Source organism: Caretta caretta, chromosome 3 (genome assembly GCF_965140235.1).
Source record: "Caretta caretta isolate rCarCar2 chromosome 3, rCarCar1.hap1, whole genome shotgun sequence".
NCBI classification, from domain to species: Eukaryota; Metazoa; Chordata; order Testudines; family Cheloniidae; genus Caretta; species Caretta caretta.
The window spans coordinates 66099024-66126105 of NC_134208.1; the positions used below are offsets into that span (position 1 = coordinate 66099024).

Consider the following 27082-nt stretch of genomic DNA (forward strand, 5'->3'; position numbering starts at 1 on the left):
CTTAAATGTGTGTTTTATTGTCATTGTCATCTTTGAAGTTCTGTATTTCACCACTCAGTGCCATATTGACCAATATATTGCAAGTAATTAAGTTGTTTGCAAACAAAACATGTTTTTAATGCAATGTCGATGTTACTGCAGCTTCTAAATGACAGACTTTGTAACTGGGTAACTGTTTGAGTAGGGACTCATGTCTATAATTTCCCATTCTCTAAAAAGGTAAATGTTCAAAACCATAACCTCCAATTTGTAAGAAGCATAACTAATAGATGGAAAGGAGCTGTAGTTTTGTTGCTTATTTTCACGTAACCCTTCTTGAGAACAAGTAAGAATTACCATTTGAAAAGGGAAGGAGTACTTGTGGCACCTTAGAGACTAACAAATTTATTTGAGCATAAGCTTTCGTGAGCTACAGCTCACTTCATCGGATGCATGCAGTGGAAAATACAGTGGGGAGATTTATATACACAGAGAACATGAAACAATGGGTGTTACCATACACACTGTAACCAGAGTGATCAAGTAAGGTGAGCTGTTACCAGTGGGGGAGGGGGGAAACCTTTTGTAGTGATAATCAAGGTGGGCCATTTCCAGCAGTTGGCAAGACGTGTGAGGAACAGTGGTGGTGGGGGGGGAATAAACATGGGGAAATAGTTTTAAGCAGTTGGAGAGCACTTCAGTCTCTTTGGTCACTCGATTACAGACCTAAAAATAAAAGGAGTACTTGTGGCACCTTAGAGACTAACCAATTTATTTGAGCATGAGCTTTCGTGAGCTACAGCTCACTTCATCAGATGTTTTCCACGGTAAACATCTGATGAAGTGAGCTGTAGCTCACGAAAGCTCATGCTCAAATAAATTGGTTAGTATCATCTGAGACCTAAAAATAGCAATTCTTCAACAAAAAAAGTCAAAAACAGACTCAGAGAAACTGCTGAATTGGAATTAATTTGCTAACTGGATACAATTAACTTAGGCTTGAATAAAGACTGGGAGTGGATATGTCATTACACAAAGAAAAACTATTTCGCCATGTTTATTCTCCTCCTCTTCCTCCTCTCCCCCCCCACCCCCCCTTCCTCACAGGTTCTTGTCAACTGCTGGAAATGGCCACCTTAATTATCACTACAAAAGGTTTCCCCCCTCCCCCGCTCTCCCGCTGGTAACAGCTCACCTTACTTGATCACTCTGGTTACAGTGTGTATGGTAACACCCATTGTTTCATGTTCTCTGTGTATATAAATCTCCCCACTGTATTTTCCACGGCATACATCTGATAAAGTGAGCTGTAGCTCACGAAAGCTTATGCTCAGATAAATTTGTTAGTCTCTAAGGTGCCACAAGTACTCCTTTTCTTTTTGCAAATACAGACTAATGTGGCTGCTACTCTGAAACCTGTTGTTTGAAAAGTAGTGTAATTTACAGTTCAGACTCAGAGTACAGTAGGAGCTTATCTGAACCCACTCTGTTTTGATTACTGTTCTTTGTGGGCCCCTTCTCTGCAGAAATGCTAGTCTTCTGAGGCAAATCAGTCATCAAAGGTAGCCATGACAACCAGGGCAAATAGTGATTCTTCCCAAGTATGCCAATTAACTGGAGTGATTGAGGGGCTGAGTAGCTCTGATGTCACAATGTTACTGCATAGCGGACAGAAGTTCACATTTTGGGGGAAAATCAACATACAAACACAAAATATATATTGGAGATAAAATGTTAGTTAGTGTCTGAAATTTGGTTCAAATTCCCCATTGCATATTTACTAAAAAGGGTTCTGAAAAAGGTGAGACACTGATGTAAATATTCTGTAAAAGAGAAAATTTTGATGCTTCCTTAACTATGGAAGACCATAATGAAAGGCAAGGTGGCGATAGGAATATTTTAGGTACAGTAATGGGAAGAGAATTACTGAAAACTTTACTTCAGTCACTCCTTGTAATACTGAGTTGCTTAAAAAAATAAAATGCATCATGCCAAAAAAGTGCTTCTATTTTAAACAAGAACAAACACACACGTTTTTTTTCTTCTCTTCAGCATTTAGTTTAGCTTTGTCATTCACTGATCAGTTTTATGATTGGGGGACCTGTGTCAATGTTGTTGTTTGGAGTGATGAAGAAAGCCTTCCAGTCTCCCCCCCATAATAAATCTTTCATTTAAAGATGAAGGGGAAGTTGATGATTCCCAAATGTATTGCTTTGAAGTAGGAAAAAACCCTCAAATTGCTGTATGTTGATGTCTCCTAGTTCTTGCAACCTCTTAGATTTTACATAAACAATAAGGAAGTGATGACCATTAAAACAGCATCACAGGGAAATGGATCATTTGTTCCTAGATAAAAAATGAAGTTATGATACTTAAGTTAAATGCCAAGAAGCATTGAGATTTTCGCATTCATTGTGAATTAGTCTTTATTTCTTTCTGACTTTATTTCTGCTATGCTATGTGATTCATTTACTAGAGTTGTCACTGAAGACTGTCTGTTATTCAACTAGTAACTGAGGATTGGCATTATGACTCACTGAGAGAATAAAGTGTGGAGCTGGTGCTCAGGGCTGGGGCAGCACGCGGAACCCTGTGGCCCCTTGCCTAGAAGCCGGACCCACTGCTGGGGTGCAGCCCAGTGTCAGAACAGGTAGGCACTAGCCTGCCTTAGCTGGGCAGCACCGCCAACGGGATTTTTAACAGCCTGGTCGGCTGTGCTGCCCAGAGCAACCCAGTGCCGTACATGCCGTGACCCAGTACTGGGTCGCGACCCGAACTTTGAAAAACGCTGATCTATGCAACAGTTTTGATTGGCTGGTTGAGGGCTTGATTCCTTTTATTCCTCTGATTTTTATAGTTGCACCCTTTTGCCCACTTCCCTCCATTTGGGGACCACCTTGTCCATTTCCGCCAGACTTGGGAGTGGATCACTATGGACTAGTGGATCTTGGAGATCATAACATTGGACTGCACCATCCAGTTTTTGACTCTTTCCCCACCTCTCTTCAGGCCTGCCTTTCACGAACTTCTACTAAAACAGGAGGTGGACTCTCTTCTGCAGCTAGGAGCGATAGAGCCAGTTCCTTCTCCTTACGATGGCAGGGGATTCTATACAATATACTTCCTAGTACCAAAATAGGACCGAGGTTGGAGGCTGCTCTGAGGTAGCTGAACAAGTTCATGAAGCCTCAAAAGTTCAGGTTGGTGAATCTAGCAGCTATAATTCCTACACTAGAGGAAGAGGATTGGTTTTCGTTCCTTGACCTACAAGACACTTATTTCCATACAGCCACACACTGATCACACAGCAAATACCTGCGATTCGCTGTGGGCCAAGATAATTTCCAGTACGGAGTGTTCCTCTTCAGTTCCAAGGGTGTTCTTGAAGTTTCTAGCCATAGTGGTGGCTTATCTTCATTTTCCCATAGCTCAACGATTCGCTTCTCAAAGGCTGCTCTTTCGAGACAGTGTTGTCATCCAATCAGAAGGCTCTTGCTTTTTTCTGAGAGTTGGACCTACAGCTGAACATAAAGAAATCCACGTAAGTACCAATGCAAGGAATTCAGTTTATTGTACTCAGTGACAGCTAGAGCATACCTTTCTTTAGACAAATTTTATGACTGTCAGGACTGGAGGGATGATTCAGGGAAGCTCTCAGACATCAATAAGGAACTATCTTCAACTCCTCATGGCATATGGCAGCATGTACCTTTGTTAACAATCATACAAGGTTACACCTCTGCTGCTTCAAAGATTGGTTGAGAACTGCCTATTCTCTGACCAGGGACGTCTTGGACACCCCCTTGCACATAAAGAATTCCCTGAACTTTGAACAAAGCAACTCCACATCTGCAAGGCTGTCCCTTTCCACCTTCCAGACCTGACAGTGACTCTAACAACTGAAATATCCCTGTTAGGTTGTGGAGCCCACCTTGGTACCATGGTAGTTCAAGGCAGATGGAAGGCCCACAAACTAGTCTCCTCATCAACCTGTTGGAGCTCAGGGCAGTCAGAAACGCTTGCCTTCATTTCCTGCCCTTGATCAGGCAAGATCTCCCTCCTTGTGCGTCAGAGCTGTAAAATTCTGGAACTGGTGCATAGCCAACCACATCTAAATTTCAGGAGCCTACGTTCCAGGCATCTGGAACACCACTGTAGAGGCCCTCAGCAGACACTTTTTTCCCATGACTATGAATAGGAGCTGGACGTGCAGGTCTTCAAAGACATATTCCAGAGATGGGGATGGCCAGAGATAGATCTTTTCATCATTTCTGAAAACAGGAAGTGTCGTCTTTTCTGTACAAGGGGGCATTTGGGTCAGCTCTGCCTGAGGATGCCTCTTTTCTACCTTGGAAGAAGTCTGTTTTGTGTCTTTCCCCTGACACCTCTAATTCTAAGGGTGATAAGATCAGGCAGGTCAAGGCTGGAGTTTTTCTCATAGTACCTACCTGGCTGAGATAAGCTTGGCACCCTTTCCTGATTCAGCTGTGTGTCTAACTGCCAGTCAAGCTCCTGACCTTTCCTCATCCCCTGTCTCGGACATGCAGTGTGCTTTACCACAACGTGGCAGCTCTCCATCTCAGAGCATGACTCCTGGATGGTTCTTAGTAATAGTAATGCATCCGATGAAGTGAGCTGTAGCTCACGAAAGCTTATGCTCAAATAAATTTGTTAGTCTCTAAGGTGCCACAAGTACTCTTTTTCTTTTTGCGAATACAGACTAACACGGCTGTTACTCTGAAACCTTAGCAATAGAGGTTTTCTGCTTCATGGAGGTTTAGCACGTGTTCTATTACACAGTAGGAAAACATCAACCTGCGAACTTGCAGAATTTGAAAAGATTTGCTGACTGGTGTGGTCGTCAGTACCTCCTACCTGAATTGGGTCCCCTTTCCCTTATCCTGAATTATGCCCTGGATTTGAAGACATCCATGTTATCCATCGGATCAGTCAAGGTACACTTGGCTGCCATCCTCCAGTTGAGGGGATGCTCCATTTTTGGTCACCCGGTGTTGTACAGATTTATGAAGGGTCTGAGTAACCTATTTTCCCACTTTAGACACCCACTCCATCCTGGGACCTCAGTCCAGTCCTCAACGAGCTGACGAGACATTTGTTTGAACCAGTGGCTACCTGCTCCCTCCTTCTTTTGTCTATGAAGACTGCCTTCCTAGTTGCTGTCATGTTGGCCTGTAGAGTCAAGGAAATCTGAGCTCAGATGGCAGATTCCTCTTTCACCATGTTCTTTGGGTAGAAGGTTTCTTTAGGTCCACATCCTAAGTTTCCATCCACGATTGCGTCGGATTTTCATCTTAACCAGTCTATCCATCTACTGATATTCTTTCCAAAAATCTCACAATTCTCAGCCAGAATCCTACTTTCATACCCTGCATTTTAGAAGGGCCTTAGCCTTCTACTTGAATACAACTAAGTAGTTGAGGAGATTGCCTAGGTTCTTCATATCTTTTGTGGATAGTTCTAAGGGTATTTCTATTCAAAGACTTTCGAGATGGGTATCAAGTTATATCTATATCTGTTACAAGTCTACAGGTGCTCAGCCTGCCCCAGGGGGGTGAGAATGCACTCAAGTGACATCTACTGCATTTTTGAAGAATATCCCAGTTTCTGAGATATGTAGAGCTGCTACCTGGGCCTCAATCCATATGTTTTCAAAGCATTACGCCCCGCTCCATGCTGTCAAATCTGAAGTGGCCCTTGGCTCTGCAGAGCCATCTTCAGTTGTGGATCCTGTTTTGAAGCTCCCTCCTCCTGGGGATTCTGCTCAGAAATCACCTGAAATTGATCACTCATAGGGGTCACCTTTGTCCAGCTTGTCCTTGTCCGTCCCTCCATGAATGCAAGTTGATGCCACACCATTTTCTTTTGTTGCGAGGGAGTTCTTTCCATTTATGGCCATAGAATTTTGTCATGGGATCGGCCCAGCGCATTTTTGGTCTGTCCAGTGATCGCATGTGGTCTCTGGGGATCCAGTCACTAATGCAGATTGTCCACCTATTGTCTTGCCTGCGGACTACATGACCTGCCCATCTTTGCTTTGCGTCGTACATTGCCTACGCTACTCGGTTACCTTTCTACACCTTCTGATCTCCTCATTCGGTATATGATATCGGAGCGATATCTTACACATTCGCCTTTCCATTGCTCGCTGGGTGACAGGGAATTTTTCTTCCTCTGCTTTCATCATTGACCAGCTTTCTGCTCCATACATCATTGCTGGTAGAACAGTGGAGTTAAACAGTTCTTTCCTTTTCTTCATGGGCAGCTCATCATCTGTTAGAGAAGTCTTTATTTTGTTGAAACTTGCCAACCCTACCTTTCGCCTTCTGCATTCTCCTTCGAATGAGTTGTCTCTGCTCAGCTGCTGACCCAGGTAAATATATTTGTCAACCTCCTCGATTTCTTTTCCGTTTACAGTGATGATTCCTTCTGCACAATGCTCATTCCGCATCCACTTCATCTTCAATGTGTTCACTTCCAACTTGATATCATGCGAAAGTGTTTGCAGTTGCTGGAATTTGTTCTGCTGTGTCCTTTGCCAGTAGTACACAATCATCAGCGAAGAGAAGATGTGTTAACTGTTCTCCATCAATTCTGATTCCTTCTTCCCAGTTCAATTTCTTGAACAGAAACTCCTGTGCTGCTGCAAACAGCTTTGGTGAGATTGTGTCACCTTGACTGATTTCTCTGAGATAGTAATAATGCAGGGGACATTGAATAATGTTATCTCTGTCGAGAAATTGTGGTTAATTTGTTCCAGGAGGTCGAAGTACCTCGGGTCATTTCCAATTTCACTGAGTGCGTTGAGCACAGCCTTAATCTCCACAAGTCGAATGCCTTTTTGTAGTCAACAAATTCAATACACAATGGTACTTTATATTCCTAGCATTTTTCAATGAGCTGCCGAACTGAGTGGATGTGATCAATTGTCGAATACCCTGAGCAGAAACCAGCTTGTTCTCTGTTTTCATGCATTTCAAGATCCTTCTTAATCTGATTGAGTAGGACGCGGATGAAGACTTTACACACTTGTGAGAGGAGTGTGATCAGACAATAGTTGCTCAGTTCTTCTGGATTGCCTTTTTTCATCAATAGTATTGTTTTTGATTTCTTCCATGCACCTCGAACACGCTTTCTGTTGATGTAAAGATGGTGAACTGTTGCGCCAATGCTTTGAAGAGAGTATCTTCCCCTGCTTTGAGATACTCTGACCAAACATCGTCCACTCCCAGACTCTTCTCTCTCTCTTTATGTTACGAACTGCGTATTCAGTTTCTTCCCACATAACGTTGGGAACTTCATCTGTAACCTGCTGCCTTGATGGTGTATGCTGGTGTACAGTGTACTCATAGGGATGCTACTCAAAAAGGAGGAAACATTGCCTTGTGCAGTAACTGTAGTTCTTCAAGATGTATGTCCCTACGGATGCTCCACTATTGCCGTCCTTTCCCTCTGCTTTGGTTGTTCCTTAGAGGATTTTCTTACTTAGTAGAGAAAAACTAAGGGAGGTTTGCGAGCACACCCATGTATAGCCTCGGTGTCTGCCATGAGGAGGCGTGGGGCATGTGTGAAGGCTGAACAGGCAGTGCTAGCTAGAAATCTCCATTCAAGGGCACGAGAGGCAAATGTGCATCTGAGGTGAAGCACCCATAGAGGGAGACATCTCAAAGGGTACGTGTGTGTGTGTGGTGCTATGTATTAAGAGAAACTTTCTTTTCAGTGTAAAGTAATTGTTTGAAATAGGTTGGAAAGGCTCTGGGTGGGGATGCGGCTACATTGACACATTTTACCCTGAATAGTAGGCTTAGTCCTTGAGCTAGCTGGAATTAGTAAATTAGCTGAGACTTGTTTTATAATTTCGTATAAATCTGAAATAGCACTTGGCTACATTTACTTTTCTTTGTTTGTGTTTAATGCTAAAACCTGTTTTATAAAAAAAAAAAAACTTGAAAATTTGGAACAGCTGCTGAGAAATTATAGGAGTAGACAGGCTGCTTGATGGATATGATCACATTAAAATCATTTGGTATGAGTCTTCTTTTGTGCTATAAGTTTCATTTTGCCCTTTTCTTCTGTTTGCATAGGAACTGAGATAGTGAAGCCATATACACCTGTATCTTGTTCTTTGAAATCAGATTTCAAAGAACCATCTCACCATGATAGTACACACCTAATTTTAATGATCAAAATTTATCCCAATGGACTTTTTACACCAGAACTTGACCACCTGCAAATTGGTAAGTGTTTTCTTGCACTAAATCATTTATATGTATCATTCCCACTACAGACTGTTCAAATTGGTACCCACTTACATATGTGTGTTTTCTCCTTTGTGCCCTTGTTACATTTAGTATTTGAAACCTTATTCCTTTAGCCATATCCTATCTAGTTTTGTAAGGAACTGTGTGCTGTAAAATATTCACATTGGGGTCTACTCTTCCAGAGTTTTCCCTAAATAATTATAGCTAGCTTATTGTAAAGTTTCTTTCTATGTACATTATTTACAGTTTCTCTGATACTTGGGGAAAAAAACCTAGGTTTATTTTTGTGTGATTGATGTTAGCACAAACCTCAATGCCTACTGCTCCAAGTGCAAGACACACTTTTGACTTTGTCATCACTAATCTAAACCATGGCTGTGTATTTGTACAAAAAACAAAAACAAACCCAAACACCCTACCAAAACATTACATTGCACATCCAGTTTTTCGTTGGTGACAGAATGAGAGAATGAACCATATGTGACAGATTAGTCATGTCAGTGCTGTTCTTGAAAATACTACAGTGATGAGGGCAGCATAAGAGCTTGTATAGAATAGATCATCAGTATTCTGACTTCCACTTCAGTAACATATACTGTTCTGTTTTTGTTATATAGGAGACTATATTTCCGTGAGCAATTCTGAAGGTAGCTTCAAGAAGTCACAAGTTCAAACTTTAGAAGATCTCTTTTTATTGGCAGCAGGCACAGGCTTCACACCAATGGTTAAACTACTGAACTATGTTCTGACTAATGTTTGTAGTCTGAGGTTAGTATACTCCTTATGGCTTAGGCACCAAACCAGATTAATCTTTAATGAGGAAGTAGAGGGTAAATGACTGAAATCAGTTCTACAGGAATAATAGAAAATGGATTAGGAAGTGTTGTACCTTGGTATACTGTAAAGCCTGGTCTGTTTCAGGGAAATTTTTCCCTCATCTGTAAACTTCGGGAGCTCAAGCGTAGATGGTGACTGGATGCTGCAGGTGTTTCTCATTGGTAGCAGATGGTATATAACTGTCTCTTGCCTTGTGGAACCTGAAAAATCAGCTTCTTAGTTAACTGGAAGAACATTTGGATAGTACTGCTAGTTAGGTGTGTTGGGGATGCCTTATCCTTAATTCTGAGAAAACAAGGCCTTGTTGGAGGGTAAAGGTGGTTATGGAGGTGCTATCATTCTTTTGCATTCCCTGCTTATTCACTACTGCTCAGCAAGTCCACTGACAGTGAAGCATCTTGGCATTAATTTTGATCTTATCCTTTCCATAGAAGACCATTATTTCATACATAGTATAGCATGCATAGGCTCTTCTCTTATTTATCCTATGAACTTGCTGAAGGAATCCAGAGTCGCTTATTGTGGTGTTCTCAACAGGGTTTCTATCACCTTGTTCAGAGTGCAGCAACATGTTTTCTCACTGGTTTGAGTGACTGATTATTTTCTGCTTGTCTTCTGGCTTTTATAAGGAATACCTATAAAATGTTGGATTGACTTTAAGTTGGTACCATTGGTATTTAAATTGGTGGTGGGCCATGTGTATTTCAAACAAACTACTTAAACTTGGTTCTGACCACAATTGGCTCCTTATTACCTGTCCTTCGTATTTCTTGAAACGCCACTTTCTTTTCTAAAAGTTGCAAGAGGAGTGCTTTTAATTTTTATATTTTTTTTATTGTTTGGACTGTGAAGGTGGATTTATGATATAAAACCAAATTACATTCATAACTCATTTTTTCCACTGTATTGTGTTCTAAAAATGTCCATGTTAAATTACCCCATCTTTGGTCCCCAGATTTTCTTATGTTCAGACATCTTTCTTTTAATAGTGAAAAATACCTTTAGATCTGACAGTTTAGCTATACAACATACTGTAAAGTATTTGACAATGATACAACTGATGTATGAATCGCCAAAAAAGGCTTTGTAGAATTGTGGCTGTTAGATTGGAAGGAATTTGCAGATTTAATTATTTAATGCTGATTTCTGTGTATGACTGGGTGAGTAAAAAAGACTGACTACTTTTTTAGGAAGAGAGGAGGTGGTAGAAAATCAGAAACTTGCAGTAAAACTAAAAATGCTTTATCTTTCCAAGTGAATATTATCACAGTCTTAAAGGTTGTATTCTAGAAATACACTTCGGACCTCATTAAGAGTCTGGCAACTTCAATTTTTATTTTGTCCTGTGACCCCAGAGTATTTTGCAGTTTGACTACCAGTAAGACCACTACATGCTCCACGGATTATTTTTAGAAATAACATCACTGGTGAATGGTGCCTCTAGGACAGGTTAGCTAGTTTTTTATATTCTTCCCAGAATTGAATCATAGCATGTTATACCATTTGCAATCACTTAAAAGTACTGAGCTGTAGTGTGGCAGGAGTTAGCATCCCCTGTGCCTTACCAGCAAGGGAGCCCAATAACATTTGTTCCCAACCCCCTTTCTCTACCAGATGCCCTCATTCTCCAGGAGGGTTTTCAGTAATTACTGGCCAAAGTAGCAGATGCTGAAGTGGGACACAGCGTCAACGTGTTTGACAGTGCTTAATTGTTGTAACAAACTTAATTTTCTTCATTTCCAAGGAAATTGAGATCTAAGGTTTTATATTGAACCTAGTTTGTTGTGTGCCAACCACTCAACTAGCATAAAAATTATTTCTAAAATCTCTTTATTGGCCCCTACCTGACTATTTCCCAAAACCCTATATACCATTGAAACTCTCTTTTGAATTGTGTGAATTTCTTGGAACTCTTCCCTTCTCCATTTTTTAACTCCAGTGATGAAGTAGATGTGACACAAGAACTGTTTCCTTTTTTTCCAGAAGCAGAAAATGAACTTGCTTTTGATAGCAGATCGTTCTCTGCTTAAGTTATGTTTGGCTTCAGTCAGTATTGGAAAGAGAGGTTTCCCAGAAATGGGAAGTATGCCCTAACTGCAACAGAGAATATGAAATATTGCACAATGCAGCATCTTCAAGGCTGCATATATGCAAAGCAAACAATAAAGATTCCATGACTCTCTTTCTTAAGGGCTTGTCTACATGGGGAAATTAACTGGCATAGCTGTTCTGGAATAACTCCCCCTTTGGACACACTTTTATCCTGGAATAACTCTAGCACTTTAAATTCACACCCTACCCTGTTCTGAAGTAATTTCCCTATGTAGACAAGCCCTAAGAATACCTGTGATAAGGGGGGGAGGGTAGCTTCCTTTTATGAACACCCAGCCAGCCAGTTAGCTATAAAATCCCTCTTGGTAGCTGTTCTCTACTTTACCTGTAAAGGGTTAAAAAGTCTGACTGCATGCATATGTAAAAGGAAGTGACTGGGCACATGGCCAAAAGAGCCAGTGGAAAGGCTAGAACTTTTTAAAATTGAAACAAGACTCCCCTTTTGTCTGTCTTATTCTCCAGAGAGAGGAGACGCAGAGCAGGCTGTAGGAAGCTTTAAGCCAGGTATGAAAAATCATACCTAGGAATTGCTTATCTGAAACCTCGGGTATGAAAGTAAATCAGGGAATGTCTAGGAAGACACAATTAGGGTTATTTCTTTTATTTCTTATTGGCTTGTGGACTCCTCTGTGATAACCCTCAAATGCTTTTGTTTTGCTTGTAACCTTTAAGCTGAACCTCGAGAGCTAACTTGATGCTTAATTTTTGTAATTGTTTTTCTTAAGATCTAGTAAAAAGCTTAAATTCCAGATGAATTTTCTTTCTTTTTGTTTTTAATAAAATTTACCTTTTTTAAGAACAGGATTATTTTTTGGTGTCCTAAAAGGTTTGTGCATATGTTGTGTAATTAGCTGGTGGCAGCAGCTGATTTCCTTTGTTTTCTTTCTCAGCTCTTCCCCAGGGGTGTGTGTGAAAGGGCTTGAGGGTACCCCAAAGGAAGAAATTCCGAAGTGCTCCTTCCTGTGATCTCAAAAGTGGTGGGGGGGGGCAGGGGGGGAGGCAGGGGGGGAGTTTGCACTTGTGTGGTGGCAGCATCTTCTCATCCAAAGTCAGAGAGACGCTGTAATCTTGGGAGTTTAATACAAGCCTGGAGTTGCCAGTATTAATTTTTAGAATCCTTGCGGGCCCCCACCTTCTTCACTCAAAGTGCCAGAGTGGGGAATCAGCCTTGACAGTACCTTTGGCCCAGATTGCCCATTTTCTCCTGTCTTCGTTGTTTTTTTTTTAATGTGCTGCCTGGTGTTAATTCTACGTAGTAAGGATTAGGATCAAGACTCTGAAGATGCAGTTTCATAGCCATATAAATTGCCACTGAATTGTAGATTGTTTTGAAACTTCCACGTAATTGTGCTCCAGAGTGTAAGCGTTTAATTTTTTTAGAAATAGTCTCTAGACCTTAAAAGATAAGTGTATAAATGTGAACCTAATGTAAATACTCATGTCTGCCTGATCTTGCAGGCTACCTAATACAGTAGGACTGAGATAGGTATGAACTGCCTCATTCATGTCAATGGGATGTTAAATCTGGAGTATGATAACTTAAATGTCTACATTAACTCTTTAACTGCAAGCTAATATGATTACTTGTTGTTGTTAGGTAGAAGGAATTCAAACCTGCATCCCTCCATCAGATACAAACTTTTGTCTATGTATGTTTGCATCAGTTTAGTTAAACCTGTTAAGTAAAATGCAATTGCCAAGAACTATGGAATGTGAGCGGATTTAATAGATTTATTACCTACATACTGGACTAGTAATTTATTTTAGTTTTTTTTAGTTTTAAACCTGTTCCTAATTGTTTTATGCTAAATTGAAATAAGCCTGTGGTAGACTGAAGTGTTGACAGAGCCTTTTGTACCATTTTAACTGAAGTGTCTTAAAATTGCATCTTAATTTAAATGGGTGCAATTCTGCATGTAGGCAAACTCTTAGTCATTCTGCGCTTGCCCCCAAGGAAGGGAAAGAGGAGGTGCAGCCTTCCCAGTGTCAGAAACTTCACCTGCTTCTTGAATACTTATCTGCCCCAAACTAAAACCATCTTTTGCCCTTTTCTGGTTGCCAAAAGCCTCTGCCCCTTACTCAGCTCCCGTCACCTCCAGCTTCCTCAAATAGCTTTTGTGTTGCAGTTACTTATCAATAGAAAAATCTGTAATATGTTAAAATTTGAGGGCCAAGTAAAATTTCATGTAAAAATAAATGACGCTTAAAAACACTGTATTGATTAACCTAAACTGGAGTGCTGTGAGAGGAGGCAGTGCAGCATCATATAGGTCTAATCTACCACAAGGACATGGGGAGCCTTGATCAGTGTCGTCGTCTTGTTGCAGCAAGTCACCCAGAAGGTTAGCTGCATTTCAGTGGTAGATGAAGTGACTCGTGTCTCTGCTTTTTCTATAATGCCCATCAAAATGATATCTGACCACTCTGTATACCTGTAGTTTGTAAATTGTTCTGGGGTCATTTGGGATGGTGGATGTTATATAAACTGTAATTTAAAATTAAGGGCATAATGCATTGGTACTGGGTCCAGTGAGAAGTCATTGTTGGACTATTGTGTTAGTGTCTCATCAGCACCAGTTTTCACCTAAATATCTTCAAAACCAGATTACTTTAAGACTAGGTAATGTACTGTAATTTATAAAGCTAATGGCAAATGATGAAACCAGAATCCATCATCACCACTTTGAAACTCAAAGTTTATCTGTACAACATGGAGTGTATAATGTTCAAATTATTTAGAGGTGTGCAGGGTTTTACTTTCATAACGTTTATTAAAATAGCGTAGCACAGTAACACTTAGATACTATTGAGACACTTTTAGGTAGGTATATAGTCCTGTTACTAAAGCCTGTGGAATTCCTAAAAAATGTGCCATTCTTGTCCTTAAGAGAATATAGGTCTTAAATTGCTTCATAATTAAATGTGTTCTGGAGATGTGCAGTATTTTCTTTCTATTTAATAGTTGCTACACATTCATACGTCGTTAAAAGCTTGATATTGAAGTTGTGTGGTTTTTTTTTGTTTTAAGGACAGTGAAGTTGATGTTCTTCAACAAAACGGAAGATGATATACTTTGGAGAAACCAGCTGGAGCAGTTAGCCCTGAAAGATAAAAGGTATTAAATAGTTTTATAGAATTTCATTTATAAATTATTTATTATTTGTATTATTGTAGTACCTAGGTGCCCTAGTCAGAGTCCAGGACTCCATGATGCTAGGAGCTGTACAAAAACAAAACAAAGATGGTCCCTGCCCTCAAAAGCTTACAATCGATGAATACTAACAGACAGGGGAGTACAAAGAAACAATGAGACAGTATTGTCCAGTATGATAGACAGTGGTCTCTGATCACCAGCAGTTTAACCATTGTGAAGGTTCTTTTGTGAGAATTGTGGAAAAGGAGAGTTTCATGGAAGACTTTGGAGGATGATATGCTAGTTTTTGCAGATGTTTATGGGGAGCTCCTCCCAAGCACGAAGGACAGCATGGGAGAAAGCGCAAAGGTGTTTGTTTGAAAATGTAACAAGTAGGTGATGGAGACTGGCATGATGGACCAGTTGGAGGTGGAAGCTGACATCTTGATAGTGTGTGAGAGATCATAGGGTGGGGATATGCCTGGAAAGTGAAGACAAGTAGTGTGTGTTTGATGGAATGGAGAAAAGGGAGCCAGTGGAAGAATGCAAAAAGAAGGGGTTGACATTGTCAAACTAACAGGCTAGGGAAATGATCTTTGCAGAAGTATTTTGAATTATAAAGCAATTATAAATTCTACCATATTTACCACTTATCTGGAGAGTGTAACTCTTTTTTAAATGGGTAAGTAATATAGTGGACATCATCAGTTTACCACCACCACAGTAAGGGTAGAAGGGATGGGTTTTAAGCTTTCACTGGTAAATTTTCATCTTAATTTAGCTGTTTATAACATGAGCTGTTTAAAATGCTTATGTGCCTTTCTCAGTAGGGATAGACTTAAGCATATGCGCAAATACTTAGCTGAATTTGGGCTTTTGAACAGTTGAAAATCAGTAGATAGCACCATGTGATCAGCCAGCTAGGCATGAACCATTAATAAGTTGTCCACCAAACACTGCTGTTCCATGAACCATGTTTCAAGAATAGCTTTTATAATTATGTCTGTACACTACTCCATTTTAAACTAGATGTTCAGGTGATGTTTCTAGGACTTGAAAAGTGAATCTGCATCTTGGGAATGTAAGGTGGGAAACTGAGTGTACCCACTTTAGGCTTAATCAATTTTCACCTTTATTCATAAAATTTCAGACAGAATTATTGTCACAGTGTCTGAACATATATTTATGCCAGACGATAAACATATAAGATGGATTTGATTGGGGTCCCTGATACTGCATTCTGGAGCACTGGGAAGTTCTCCTGTACATCAGGATAGTCATCGCCTCCTCTGATCCCTAGTCTGGTTCTTCAGGCCAGTTCCTTCGCTTTCTGGCGTGGTATTCCTCCATCTTGGGCCCTCCTTCCCTTATATTCTCAAACATGTCCACATTACCTATTCCTTAACTTTTCTCCAATCAGCATTAAGCATTTGTCTTATGTAACCCATACAATACGCATACACAAACTTTAATTTAGGAATCTATAGTTGTGTCTAGACTTTTCATGTCATTACATTTCCATGTCACCCTGCTCCTGGGTTTTCCCAGAAAAAGGGAACTTTTGTCATTACAGGTTTGTGTGTTTATTATACTAATTAACTTCCCTTTTACCTAAAATCTTCCAACATAACATCACCTTTGTCCTGTCAAAGTTACATTATTTTAATCAAATCAGCCAATCTATGTAAGAGGCGAAGAACTGGCAAAACCACATGCATTGCCAAGCAAATTTAGGCTGAGGGCTTGGCCTAAATGTTACCTCATCTAAACTCATTCACTATCCATAATTATAAATTATTAAAGTATACCTAAAGGCCCTTAATCTTACCATTTAGCAATTCTTCATTTTAAATTAGTGTGTATATATATCATAACCCCTCTACTTGGGGGCAGGGTAGTGTTAAAGAGCACTTTGACCCCAAAATGTCAATATTTTCTTTGTATGCACTTTTGTGGTAATTGTGTCTGTCCCAGGATATTAAAGATCCATGGTGAGTGAGGTAATATCTTTTATTGGACCAACTTCTACTTGTGAGAGACACAGGCTTTCGAGCTTACACAGAGCGTTTCTGCTGACCAACCATTTTCACGTCATTCAGCACTTTGCCTCAGTCTGCTGTCTCAGCCATCCACAACAGTTCAGATATGCCTGAGGCTCTTGGGCCACATGTCCACTTGCATGTAAGTGGTCCAGTTTGTAAGGTTGCACCTTCACTCCTTCCAGATGTGGCTCAGGACAGCTTAGTGTCAATGGGAGCTGCGGGACGTGCTCTCCGCCGCTTCCCGCAGCTCCCATTGGCCAGGAATGGCAAACCGTGGCTACTGGGTGCTGTGGGGGGCCATGTCTGCAGACGATTAACATAAACAAAATGTCTCGCAGCCCACCAGCAGATTACCCTGATGGGCGGGCCGCATGCTAAAGGTTGCCGACCCCTGTCCTAACTAGACAGAGTGTATATTTGTGGGGTGGGGGCTGGAGAACTAGGTAAAGGTCAAGGGTAGTATTTCTTCCAGACAGACTGAGAGGGGTTATCAAGGATACATGCTCTCCCACAGAGGCTATAAAAATACCAGAGTTCAGTAAACCTAAAGTTCATTCTGGCAAGAAGATTAGATAACTTAAGTTGGATAGCGGTGTCTTTGTGTGACAGTAGCTGACATCCACATTTACAAAATGACAAAGCTTAATTCCTGCTCCCCAGTCTACTGTAAATAACATCCTGGTATTATAACCAGGTTTGGCTAATGTGGGAGAGTAGGAAGCCAAAGACTGCTTCCTAATCTGAATATCCCACATGATAAAGCATATTGATGGAGATGTAAAGTTATCCTCTGTCCCACCCCCACAATCCAATACTTTTAATTCTAAAGAAAATAACAGCCCCACTGAGGTAACTCAGAAATGATTTTGTTTAATTAAAGACAAATTTTCTGGTTTTGGGTGAATAACTTTTCATTTAACCTCAGTGAAGGGAGAGAGCAATTACCTCAAGTACACTCCAGAACCAGTATATAACTTGCTCGGATGAGCAGAAAGCTTGTGTGCTGTGAAAGTCAACATCAATCAATCAAACAAAAAAAAATCGCTGTAGTTATTTGGGTTCATATATCAAAATTTCTGACTGGACTGAGAAATGGTGTAGCCTTTTGTGTGTTTTTTATATTCCTTATTGGTCATGAAGTTTGGTGTGGGAGGAGACGTGGCACCTATTTTTCAGCCAAATCTATGTGATAGTTATACAATTTTGGAAGAATTTAAAAAAAAAAACACAAAACCTTCCACCTTCCAGCAAAATTATGCATAGAATCTGGAACATCTGAACTCATCCAAGTGCTCATGAAGTTGTTAAGATGCATTGCTGCTTGGTGCTGTCTGCCTGCAAAGGGTGATGTGATCTGGCTAGAGTTTCTCTGTGGTTCTGCTAACAGCTGTTCGTGCTTAATTGTTCTCTGGCATTTTACAGTACACTTCAGAAACAGCCAAAATATCTTAAAATTTTAAACACAGACAAAAAGGCCTTTTGGATAAGATCTCAAATAGTAAAATAGAACCCAGAGTTAAAGGAGATGGATATCGATATCTGTTTGAAAATTTGGTTGCTGATTTTTTTTTAAATTTGGGATTATAAAATATAGAAATAGCAACAGAATGGCTTAAAAGCTCTTAGAAATGACATTATTCTATGTGCCATCCGTCTGAAAAAATTATAGAAACTGAGAGAGCTTCAGAATATTAAGATCCTTAAGTGGAAAGTAATGTTAATATTTTAATTATATGTAATATTTTTTCCTCAGATAACGAATGCCATCAGACTGCCCACCACAAAGAATAAAAAATCAATGAGATTTTTCAAATTTACAGAAAATGCACAGTTGAGGATTAGGGCAAATTCTTTGAAATTAATGTGATCTTTATCAATAATGTTCATTAAAGTTACTGAGCAAACAGATGTAAAGGCTGATTATTGGAGAACAATTTATTTTAGGGGCAGTCAATAGGGGGACCACGGGCCAAATCTCGACTGACAGACACTATTGAGTGGACCACAAAAATCTTTTTATTTACTTATTATAGTAAAAGCTGTTTTATCTGGCATGATGGGAGAGTGCAAGTTAGAGAAAAATGTCAGTTAACTAAGAGGGAGGGAGTTTGGGTGCGGGGCTGGGGGTGGAAGAGGGGGTGCGGAGCGCAGGCTCTGGTATGGAGTTTGGGTGTGGGAGGGGGCTTAGTGTGCAGGAGGGGGTGCCAGTTGCCGGATCCGGGGGCCGCTTACCTTGGCCGGCTCCCTACAAGCGGCGACCTGTCCCAGCTGCTCCTAGGCAGAGGCACGGCAGGTGGCTCTATGCCCTGCCTCCGTCCCGTCCTGCCCCGCCCAAACACTGACTCTGCAGCTCCCATTGGCTGGGAATGGGAGCTGTGGGGGCGGTATGTGCTGGCGGAGGCAATGCGCAGAGCAGCCGGGACAGGTTGCCGCTTGTGGGAATCCGCATGAGGTGAGTGGCCCCTGGATCTGGCACCCCAGCCCCGTGCCAGAATGAAGATCAGAAATGCCAGTTTATAGAGCTTCCCGGTTGGTGAAGTGTCTGATAAAACAGGTTTTGCGTTGTGAAAAATGTTCCTCTGGAGTCTCGATGTTGGCTTGACGAAGAAATTTTCACCTTGACAAAAAATAGACTACCCCTAATTTTTTTTTTTTATTAAACAGGGAATGTGTAAAATAAGACAAAAAACGTCAGGGATGTGTTTCTTTAAACTTTTAAAGTGGGGGATGAGATTTAATGTAGCAGAAAAATGTGTTTAACACTAACAACTGCAGGGGGTTACTTCGCTCCAATGTTCTCTTAATTAATTAGGACTAGAACATTCTGGGGTCTAGAGAATGTTATGCTCTTGCCGGTACGCCATACTGGACCGGACCAGCTTACTTTCACCTCTGCCATCAGCCCTTCTGGTCCTGAGCCTCCTCATATCCATCCTTTCTGGGTTCTTAATTACCAGACACTTGGACTTTCCCCCTCTGGTTTGTCGCCCCAAAGATGTGAAACCAGTCCCCCAGTTATCAGTTCACTTGGGCCCCCACGCTCCACATAGCTTGCATAACAAACCCTGCTTGGGGTAAAAATAAACAAAAGGTTTATTTAATAGAAAAAGATTCAAAGATGAAATAAGGGACAGCAAACATACAAGTTATACAGTAAATAAACGGACAAAACTTCAGGCTTTATACTTCTGTATTAGACAAAATCCCTTTTCTAGTACAAGTTGCCTGTTGCCTTTGAACAGTTTCCCAGCTTACACCCTAGCCATGGGGAGGATCCAGTATTCACAGACAGCCTGCCATCTTTGAGACTGTCCCTCAAGTTCTGGAAGAAAACTCCAGTTTTAAGCCACCTGTTTAAAAGGCTCTTTTCCCTTTCTCCTGGCATGGAGACTCATGGTTTTGGGCAAACACCTGGCTTGGTAGGTGCCACTCCCTGTCTGATAACTCACTGACCTACTGTGAGGTGGAGCCAAAGTTTAAGCCCAGATCTCTCTCTCTATAAATTCATCATGGTAGCCTTTATACATATCCCATAATGATTATTAAGTTTAGAACATTACAAGCTTTCATAAGACCCTAGTCAACATTTGTCTAACACAATAATATTATATACAATCAGTTAATTCAGCTGCTTATTCTGTAGTGTCCAAACACCTGTTCTCCCCTTGGGGTGTCTGGACCCTGACTGTCACAGTCACTTCCTCCATGACTTGTCAATTATGTCTTGTAGCTTAATACACAAATCCAATTTTCTTCTTTTCCTACTACATGTATCAAATTGCTCTGCATACCAGTGCAAATTTAAAACTGAATTGAATAGGATGATCAGGCAATGTAGTGCCTATTTTACAAAAGGAGACTAAGAGCTTGGCATATTTAGCATCGCAAAATGAAGGCTGAGATGAGGGGTTATGATTTCTCTCTATAAAAGACAAATACATTTGGGGTAAACACCAGGGAGAGAGAGGAGTTATTTAACGTCATGGTCAATGTTGACACAAGAACTGGCCATGGGTACATTTAGGTTGGAAATTTAGAATGTTTCTTACCATCAGAGGAGTAAGCTTCTGGAACAACCTCCCAATAGGAGTAGTGGGGGCAAAAAACATAACTGGTTTTAAGATGCAGCTTGGTAAGTTTATGAAAGGGGCTATGATAGGGTTGCCTACAATAACAGGAGACTGGACTTGATGATCCAGGAGGTCCCTTCCCATCCTATGTTGTTGTCAGGTAGTGACTGTCTTGGCAGTCAGCCTTTAGCGGAGGAAGAGGTCAGTCAGTATGTCATAGAAATCGTTAGCTCTAAGATGAATCAGAGCAGATTTATTTTAAATCAGTGGTTTATATCACCAATTTTAACCATGATTTAAATCAGCAAGTATGACATCTTGATTTAATTAATCAATTTTAATCTTGTTTTGCATCTTGCACTTTTAGTTATTTTCCAAAAGAAAGGTTGATTCTCATTGGTTGGTAACCATCTAAACAGATTGAATTGCAACTAAATGTGGTGCTTCTTTTTGCTAACCAGGAGGATACATTATATTTATATACATTTTGTGTTTCAGTTTTCATCAAAAAGTTTAGTAGCAATTGGACATCTAACTTAATGAATGCCAGTGAAAATGAGGTAGGATCAGAGGCTAAAACAGGGAAAGAACAAGTTAAAAATTACTCAGACAAGTTAGATGTTTTCAAGTTCCCAAGGTCTGATGAAATACAGCCTAGAATACTCAAGGAACTGACTGAGGAGTTATCTGAGCCATTAGCGGTTATCTTTGAAAAGTCATGTAAGATAGGTGAGATTCCAGAGGACTGGAAAAGGGAAAATATAGTGCCATCTATAAAAAGGGAAATAAGAACAACCCGGGGAATTACAGACCAGTCAGCTTAACTTCTGTACCTGGAAAGATAATGGAGCAAATAATTAAGCAATCAGTTTGCAGACACCTAGAAGATAATAAGATAAGTCACGTTCAAAATGGATTTGTCAAGAACAAATCATGTCAAACCAACCTAATAGTTTTCTTTGACAGGGTAACAAGCCTTGTGAATAGGGGGGAAGCGGTAGATGTGGTATATCTTGACTTCAGTAAAGCTTTTGATACGATCTCACATAACCTTCTCATAAACAAACTAGGGAAATACAGCCTAGATGGAGCTACTGTAAGGTGGGTGCATAACTGGTTGGAAAACTGTCCCCATAAAGTAGTTAGTGGTTCACAGTAAAGTTGGAAGGACATATCGGGTGGGGTCCTGCAGGGATCAGTTCTGGGTCCAGTTCTGTTCAGTGTCTTCTTCAATGATTTTAGATAATGGCATAGAGAGTACACTTACAAAGTTTGCTGACGGTACCAAGCTGGGAGGGGTTGGAAGTGTTTTGGAGGATAGGATTGAAATTCAAAATGATCTGAACAAACTGGAGAGGAGGTCTGAAGTAAATAGGATGAAATTCAATAAGGACAAATGCAAAGTACTCCACTTAGGAAGGAACAGTCAGTTGCACACATACAAAATGGGAGATGACTGCCTACGACGGAGTACTGTGGGAAGGATCTGGGGATCATAGTGGATCACAAGCTAAATATGAGTAACAGCGTAATACTGTTGCAAAAAAAAAAAAAAAGCAAACATCATTCTGGGATGTATTAGCAGGAGTGTTGTAAGCAAGACACGAGAAGGAATTCTTCCGCTCTACTCCGCGCGGATTAGGCCTCAACTGGAGTACAGGCAGTCCTCGACTTTACAACATTTGACTTACGTCGTCAGTGCTGTTCATTGTTTATGAATTCACACCCTGATTTGACTTACGACAATTGGTTTCGACTTTACGACACTTGGTCCTGCAATGGAGTGGATTGCGGTTCTAAGTTACAACGTTTCGACTTACGACGCAATTTTCAGGAACGAATTGTGTCATAAATCCGAGGACTGCCTGTATTGTGTCCAGCTCTGAGTGCCATATTTTGGAAAAAGTCCAGTGAAGAACAATAAAAATGATTAAAGGTCTAGAAAACATGACCTATGAGGGAAGATTGAAAAAAAAAATAGGTTTGTTTAGTCTGGAGAAGAGAAGACTGAGCAGGGACATAACAGTTTTTAAGTACATAACAGGTTGTTACAAGGAGGGAGAAAAATTGTTCTCTTCAACCTCTGAGGATAGGACAAGAAACAATGGGCTTAAATTGCAGCAAAGGCAGTTTAGGTTGGACATTAGGAAAAGCTTCTGTCATAAATATAAAGGGAAGGGTAAACCCCTTTGAAATCCCTCCTGGCCAGGGGAAAGCTCCTCTCACCTGTAAAGGGTTAAGAAGCTAAAGGTAACCTCGCTGGCACCTGACCAAAATGACCAATGAGGAGACAAGATACTTTCAAAAGCTGGGAGGAGGGAGAGAAACAAAGGGTCTGTGTGTCTGTCTAGTCTGTCTTTGTCGGGGATAGACCAGGAATGGAGTCTTAAAACTTTTAGTAAGTAATCTAGCTAGGTACGTGTTAGATTATGATTTCCTTAAATGGCTGAGAAGAGAACTGTGCTGAATAGAATAACTATTTCTGTCTGAGTATCTTTTTTGTAACTTAAGGTTTTGCCTAGAGGGGTTCTCTATGTTTTGAATCTAATTACCCTGTAAGGTATCTACCATCCTGATTTTACAGGGGGGATTTCTTTATTTCTATTTACTTCTATTTTTATTAAAAGTCTTCTTGTAAGAAAACTGAATGCTTTTTCATTGTTCTCAGATCCAAGGGTTTGGGTCTGTGGTCACCTATGCAAATTGGTGAGGCTTTTTATCCAACATTTCCCAGGAAAGGGGGGGTGCAAGTGTTGGGAGGATTGTTCATTGTTCTTAAGATCCAAGGGTCTGGGTCTGTAGTCACCTAGGCAAATTGGTGAGGCTTTTTACCAAACCTTGTCCAGGAAGTGGGGTGCAAGGTTTTGGGAAGTATTTTGGGGGGAAAGACGCGTCCAAACAGCTCTTCCCCAGTAACCAGTATTAGTTTGGTGGTGGTAGCGGCCAATCCAAGGACAAAGGGTGGAATATTTTGTACCTTGGGGAAGTTTTGACCTAAGCTGGTAAAGATAAGCTTAGGAGGTTTTTCATGCAGGTCCCCACATCTGTACCCTAGAGTTCAGAGTAGGGGAGGAACCTTGACAGCTTCCTAACTGTCAGGATAGTTAAGCACTGGAATAAATTGCCATGGGGGGGGGGGTTGTGGAATCTCTGTGCTCTAAGAATTTTAAGAGCAGGTTAGACAAACACATGTCAGGAATGGTCTACATAATACCGAGTCCTGCCATGAGTGCAGGAGACTGGACTAGAAGACCTTTCGAGGTCCCTTCCAATCCTACGATTCTATGATTTATTTAAACAATTACATAGTTTAACTTACATTTATTCATATTCTTAATTTTTATGTTAGACAATGGTGAATGATGCATTTCTTACGAGGTGATTAATTTTTTACTTGAGCTTTGTGTCAAGCTCTATTTGGATGGAAATTCAAAGTCAATTTAAAAATGGACAAAAACAGCATTGTAAAATTGTGTTTATTCATTAAAATATGCTGGATACATAAGAAAAAAGAGTTTATCAATGTTTCAAAACAAGTTTTAGATGTAAAACTAACTGATTTATGAAAGAAAATAATTATGGAACCGATTTTTTCTGGCCACTGTGTCCTTCAAGATTTTAGAACAAATAAAGCTCAGCTACGAATAAAAAATGTGTAGAGGAAGTGGAAAACATCTTTTTCAACTCCCAGTTGATTTCTTAACTTTGAATGAACTAGTCATTCAACTGAACTAGTTGAATAAAGTGAAATGAAGAAAATATTCTTTCTATACCTGCAGGAGATTACTGCCGTCAAAAGATGGTTTAGCACTTCAGCAAACTCTGGTTCCAGGTGCGAAGCCAGTACATTTCACCAGTTCAGTGGTTTGGCAGCAAACATATCTATGATTTTTATCTACCCTGAGATTCATTGATAGTGCTAAAGATGTCTGTATGGAAGCAATATTTTTACATTTCCTCCTGTTTTGCAGGTTTGAGGTTCAATTTATTCTCTCAGAGCCAAAAAAAGAAGGGACCGGCAAACAGAGAAAAATTTCTTCATCTCTCCTTTCTGAGTTTGTGAAAAGAAGCAAAAAAGATTCCAAAATACTTATTTGTGTCTGCGGTCCAGCACCTTTCACAGAGCAAGGAATACAGTGAGTGTAAAAATAATTATTCCTGTGCCTGAGGTGAACTGTATAATTTTACCCCCTTTTAGAATTTCTAAAAGGTACTTTGAATTTTCCTTATATGCAAGTTAAAACCATTTTTGTAAATGTTTGTGTTTATTAAGCAGTAGATAGTTACAAAAGGATAGAATACAATCATAGGGAAAATCTTGTTTTTTAAACTAATGTTCCATACTACTATGTGCCGTTCTTTTTATGTCATATAGGTTACTAAAATTTTAGGACCACGTTAGCTTAAAACGTATAGAAACATCCATTCATGCAAATATTAACTACAGCCCAAGTTTCATCAAGTTGTTAAAGATTTTACTCTTAGCAAAATATCACTTTCCAGTTATTTTTTGTAGCTACGTCACACGTTTTGGTAGATCTAAGTGCTGTTTAAGAATTTTGAAATTTACCACTTTCTCCAAATGGGATTATGTCTCTGATATACAGGAATTACTGAAAAGAGCTGTCTGAGTGGTGCCTGTTTCTGACAGTGCCAGCTGAGTCAGAATTGAATTTGAAGGTGTTGTTCTGTTAAAATCTTGTGGAGACATTAAAGCTTTCAGTGTATTTATATTCATTTTATTGCCGTACTAAAAACACATGGAATATAAAAAAGAAAAGATGCAAGTTTAAACAAGCACATCCATCCTCCAGACATTGGGCCAAATATCAATGCTGGTTACATCTCCTGAAGTCAGAGCAGTTTCATAGATCTAACAAAATATTGAATCTGACCAATATATTTTGTCTCTGAAATCTTTAAACAAAAACAAACACCACAAAACAGTGGGAACTAAATCTGAAATACTTCAAAAATGTTACACATTCTTTGGTTTTTTAGAACTGGATACTGCACAAAAATACTAAAATGATGCTATATGTATGAATTTCTGTATGGACATGTCGTTTGTTCTTAATGTATTTGCATAGCCAGAGTGATTTCAGCATGTCATCTTTTGGAAAAAGAGAGAGACTGTTGCTGAACTGTAAACTGTTTAGCTTTCCCTACATGTGAAGTAACAAATTTGATTACTGATTTTCAGGTTTCTGCAGGATCTCGGATATTCCAAAGAAGAGGTCCATAGTTTTACTGCATAAAGCAACATTGAGGATATGACAGTTTAATTCATCAATCTTCATTATTTACATTCATAAATAAGTTTAAATTCTTAAAAAGAAAAATATTTTGTATGCATTAAAATTTGACTCTTGGTATGAAAATATTTCTTGAATGGCATGTGCATTTGAGGTAAAGGAATTTTATACTGTTTTCTTGCTTTTGTATTTTTGCTAATACTTACAATTCAGCTAGGATATTAATTTATTGCAGAGGCAAGTAAATATGTACAGTCCATATTAGATATTTAATTTTGTTAGCCTAGAACTTTTTCCTTCTAGATCTGATTTATTACCATTCTAAGTACTGATTATATAGATTTTTACTTGAAACACTTTTCTTTACTGTAAAATGTCTTAGCAATACTGTCTGAATTTATGTATTGCACTGTTAACTCAGGTAAATGATCACTTACACTATGTTCTTATTGATATTCTAAAACCGTATTTGACTTTTAAGTGATCAAAACATGTTGTTGTTCTTGTACATAATATTGATAAATAAGGTGCTCCATATGTATGGCAAACTGAGTAAAGATGCACTAAGTAATAAAAAGGTAAATAATGGATTCTTGTTACACATGATGAGTGGAGTATCACTGTCATATATGGTAAAGTGAAAGGCAGATGGGAAGGATGGTCCAGTGGGCAGGGCACTAGCCTAGGACTTGAGAGTCCTGGATTCAAGTTCACCCTGCACCACAGACTTCCTGGGTTCATGTTCATGCTGCACCACAGACTTACTAGCAGAATGCTTCAGACGTTTTCTAATTATAGTAATTAATGGTCCCTCGACTGGTTTAACAGTTGTTCTGTTTGGCTTGAGAGCTGGTGTTTGAACCAGAGTATACTTGTTAGAAAGACCTCCAATTTTGATTTAGGCCTGGTCTACATGGAAAAGTTTCATTGGCATAGCTACATTGGTCAGGGGGTGTGAAAAAGCCCCACCCCCACCTCTGTCTGAGAGGTTGGAGCAAATGTGGTGTATCTTAGAGCTTGTATACATGTAGGCATAGTTATACTTACCTACGTGCCTCCAGTTTTCATCCAGACCACACTACACAATCCATTGTCTACAGCCAAGCTCTAAGATACAACCTCATTTGCTCCAACCCCTCAGACAGAGGTGGGGGTGGGGCTTTTTCACATCTCCTGACCAATGTAGCTATGCCGATGACACTTTTCCATGTAGACCAGGCCTAAATCAAAATTGGAGGTCTTTCTAACAAGTATACTCTGGTTCAAACACCAGCTATCAAGCCAAATAGAGCAACTGTTAAACCAGTTGAGGGACCATTAATTACCTTCAGCCCCCAACTAAAACCTCTCCAACGCATCATCAAGGATCTACAAC

General features: G+C 40.0%; 1 protein-coding gene across 2 annotated transcripts in view; it reads left to right on the forward strand.

The window, feature by feature from the left end:
- CYB5R4 (cytochrome b5 reductase 4) overlaps positions 1 to 26308 on the forward strand; it is an 86865-nt gene extending 60557 nt beyond the window's left edge. For both annotated transcript variants that reach the window (XM_048845117.2, XM_075126561.1), the window contains 5 exons: positions 8082 to 8234; positions 8876 to 9026; positions 14236 to 14322; positions 24424 to 24588; positions 25656 to 26308. In XM_048845117.2, the coding sequence (XP_048701074.2) occupies positions 8082 to 8234; positions 8876 to 9026; positions 14236 to 14322; positions 24424 to 24588; positions 25656 to 25710 (611 nt within the window). In that variant the 3' untranslated portion in view covers positions 25711 to 26308. The remainder of the gene's footprint in view (positions 1 to 8081; positions 8235 to 8875; positions 9027 to 14235; positions 14323 to 24423; positions 24589 to 25655) is intronic.
- The last annotated feature ends 774 nt before the right edge of the window (positions 26309 to 27082 follow it).